General features: G+C 43.2%; 1 protein-coding gene across 1 annotated transcript; it reads right to left on the minus strand.

The window, feature by feature from the left end:
* Nucleotides 1–494: 494 nt before the first annotated feature.
* LOC106775156 (F-box/kelch-repeat protein At5g26960) lies at nt 495–2,878 on the minus strand. The gene is made up of 2 exons (XM_014662226.2): nt 2,663–2,878; nt 495–2,055 (listed from the first exon to the last, which is right to left on the minus strand). The coding sequence occupies exon 2, from the start codon at nt 2,046–2,048 to the stop codon at nt 813–815; it is 1,236 nt and encodes a 411-aa protein (XP_014517712.1). The 5' UTR covers nt 2,049–2,055; nt 2,663–2,878; the 3' UTR covers nt 495–812.
* Nucleotides 2,879–3,192: the final 314 nt, after the last annotated feature.

Raw genomic sequence — 3,192 nt, forward strand, 5'->3', positions numbered from 1 at the left:
TCAAAATCTGGTTGTTTTACAAGACTGCAAGCTATTATGAATGTTTCCAAAGTTGAACAGTGACCATAATTGACATGAACAACTACCGTATAAGTAGGTCTGCACTACTAGCCTTCACATACTTTTGTGCCAACTCCAATCGAACCAGAAATTTCTTTAATGGACTTAAATAATGACTAATGATTGCAGCTTGGTTAATTTTCCTCTGCTCTAAAGGCATCATTGATGCAGAGGCTTGGTAAAAGCTTGATTACTCTATGCTCTTTCAAAACTAATGAACAGTCTAATTATTCTCTAAAATTTTGTTTCTACTGTTGCATCACGCTTAGAAATTTAAGTTGTATACATGCAATTCACAGATAAATGAATTGGAGAACCTAACGAATAGAACTTACCTAAAGGAATGACGAGTTCATTGAACTCCAGAAGATCCAAACAAACAAACGAATATTAGCTTTTACCGTCCGAAAACTTCAAACCATATTATAATGCTTAGTTTTCCATTTCAGCAAATAAAAACAAAGGGCTAATTGATTTCCTATCAAAGAATCAAACTAGTAAACACATCAAACTCTCTGTACACATAAAAACAAGATTACGAATTTAAGAACATGATGATGAATTCATTAACAATAGATGTGAATTTTTTAGCTTTTTTTAATAAAAAAATGGAACATACATTTCAGAGAAAAGGCCAATCAGAATGGTTCACGCACGGGACCACACATTCTTAGGTACACCCTATCCCATGAAGCGTCACGCAACCATTGTCTGCTAGTGACACTACAATGATGCCACATGGTCGGCGCATGTTAGCATTCCACACCCACATAAGTGGCGCGTCGATAAACATCCGGTAAATCCGCCCCTCTCTCCCACTCTCCGGTGGCGCAATCATAAACCAAAACAAACCCCTCTTTCACCCCTCTCACTTCATTCAAACTCTGAATCAGCACCACCTTATCGCCAATACCTACAAAATTAAACCTCATCCTCGTGTCGACTCTAACTTGAGCCGGTAGTGGTGGGCTCTTTATCCTACACCACTCTCCAAATCCTTTTCCACTGGCTCTTTTCCTCCGTAAGTGAAAGCTCCAAAACGAAAACTCCACCGCGTGGCTGGTGAGTACGTACAAGCGCCCAGCCGCAGCGCAAGCCGCCACCACACAGCCTACGTTAGGAACAGTGCGACTTCGGAGCCACACACGCGCCTCCACGTCAAATAGATCCATGGAACTCGCATACGCCGCGTGGGCCTCAGTTCTACACGAAGAGCGTGGGAGCAGGTTTTGTGCCGATGCGCCAATTCTCAATCCGCCGATGACATAAAAGATCCCATCAACCGAAGCGCCAATGCAGCCGTAACGCATACGTGGCGCGTTGGAAACCACGACCCACGTGTCGGTTTCGGGATCGTACTCTTCGACTGCCGCCGTCCGAGAACTTCCACCGGCAACGTAGATTTTCCCGGCGGCAGAAGAGAGCGCAAATTTTTTGCGCGGGAAAACCGTGGCAGCGCCCATTGAAATCGATGCAGTCCACGTGTCGTACTGCAGCGTGGCACTTCTGCCGACGAGGTAGATCCTGGGCCCAATGGAACACGCGCGCGCGTGGGTGACTAGGAAGTGGAAGTCGAGGAGCGAAATGGCGTCGAAGCAGTGAACGAAAAGAGAAGGGAGCCAGGCGGCGTCGAGGAGCGTGGCGACAGAGAGGCCGAGGTCGGTGGCAGCAAGGGCGACGGTGGTATGGCGGAGTAGGTGGAGGCGACGGCGGAGATAGGAGAAGGCGGGGGAACGGAGGAGGCGGGACCAGCGACGACAGACGAGGGAGAGAGCGGGGAGGGAGGCGGGGGGCACACGGGAGAGGCAGTCCAAAACGATGTCGTCGGGAAGCGAGGATAGGGTGGTGACGGGCGCAGGGGTGTTAGTGTGGGGCTGCGGTGGTGACGGGAGTTCTGCGACGGCGTCATTTGGGCTGGCGAAGCATGACTTCATGAGCCATGTGAAGTGGCGAGAATTGCAGCTCTCTCTTTCTCTCTCCGAACTCATTAGTCGACTGAAAGATTTTAGAGAAAGAAAGATTTTAGAGGGAGAAATAGTGATACAACGAGAAGTAAGGGAAAATGGGGAAATGATTACGGGAATATTTTGGTGAATTTGGATTTAAAGTTTTGATAATTAGGATAAGATTTGATTCGTTTCGTAATTTTAAAAAGTTATAAAAATATTTATTAAAAATAAAATATTAAAAATAATAATTAAAATTAATTTTAATATTATAAAAAAAATATTTTAGTAAAACAAATTTATTTTTAATTATAATATTTTTATTATTATTTATTATCAAAATAAATTATATTTTTAAAGAAAAAAATAATTAATCAGACAATCAATGTCACCCAAACACAACTTTTCTAATTAATTTGGAAGTTTTAACCATTACCACCACCCAAACCATACTTACCACCCTTGCTTTAGAAAAATGGGATAGAGTAGGATTACGAAAAAAAGTCCCAGCGTCTTCCTATCCTATGCAATAATCAGAAGAAAAAACATACTTTTCGTTGCTTCCTATAAAAGGCCAGTTTTATTGCCATTACCCCAAAATCTTCAACGACGGAACCAAAATCACACACTAATATTAAAATTGAAGAAGACCTCACCGTGGTCGAGCAATGGAAGATCCAGCACCGGAATGGAGGAGGTGCACGACATGTGGAAGTTGGAGAAAATCTCGTTGTAGTCTTCAAAGCGTAGCGAGAGGGAGTGGCTGCCGGCGAACCTCGTTGTGCCGCCGTATACGTGGTCGTATACAGTTTCGATCGGAAAGGCTGGGCCGCTGGGCCTCTTGCGGCGCCGATGACTTTCTTCAAAACTATGATGGGAAACTTGGTTGGCGAGAGAACCCAATACAACATAATCCATAACCAAATACAACATGGTATTAAGATATTTATGAAGGGCAAATATGATATTTGCTTTCAATTCACTGAAATCATCTCATATGCGAGTGATACAAAAAACACCTTTCTCGCAAATCACTTTCATTCTGTCTCCGCAAATCAACCAAAGCGAACACCATCATTCTCGTAAATCTGCACTTCCATTTTCTCTGGTAAACAGTACTATCAGCTCAAGCAAACATAATGTTAGAATGATTTTAATTAATTGAATAGTTTTTAATACTTGTATT

This window comes from Vigna radiata, chromosome 10 (genome assembly GCF_000741045.1).
Source record: "Vigna radiata var. radiata cultivar VC1973A chromosome 10, Vradiata_ver6, whole genome shotgun sequence".
Classification (NCBI taxonomy): domain Eukaryota; kingdom Viridiplantae; phylum Streptophyta; class Magnoliopsida; order Fabales; family Fabaceae; genus Vigna; species Vigna radiata.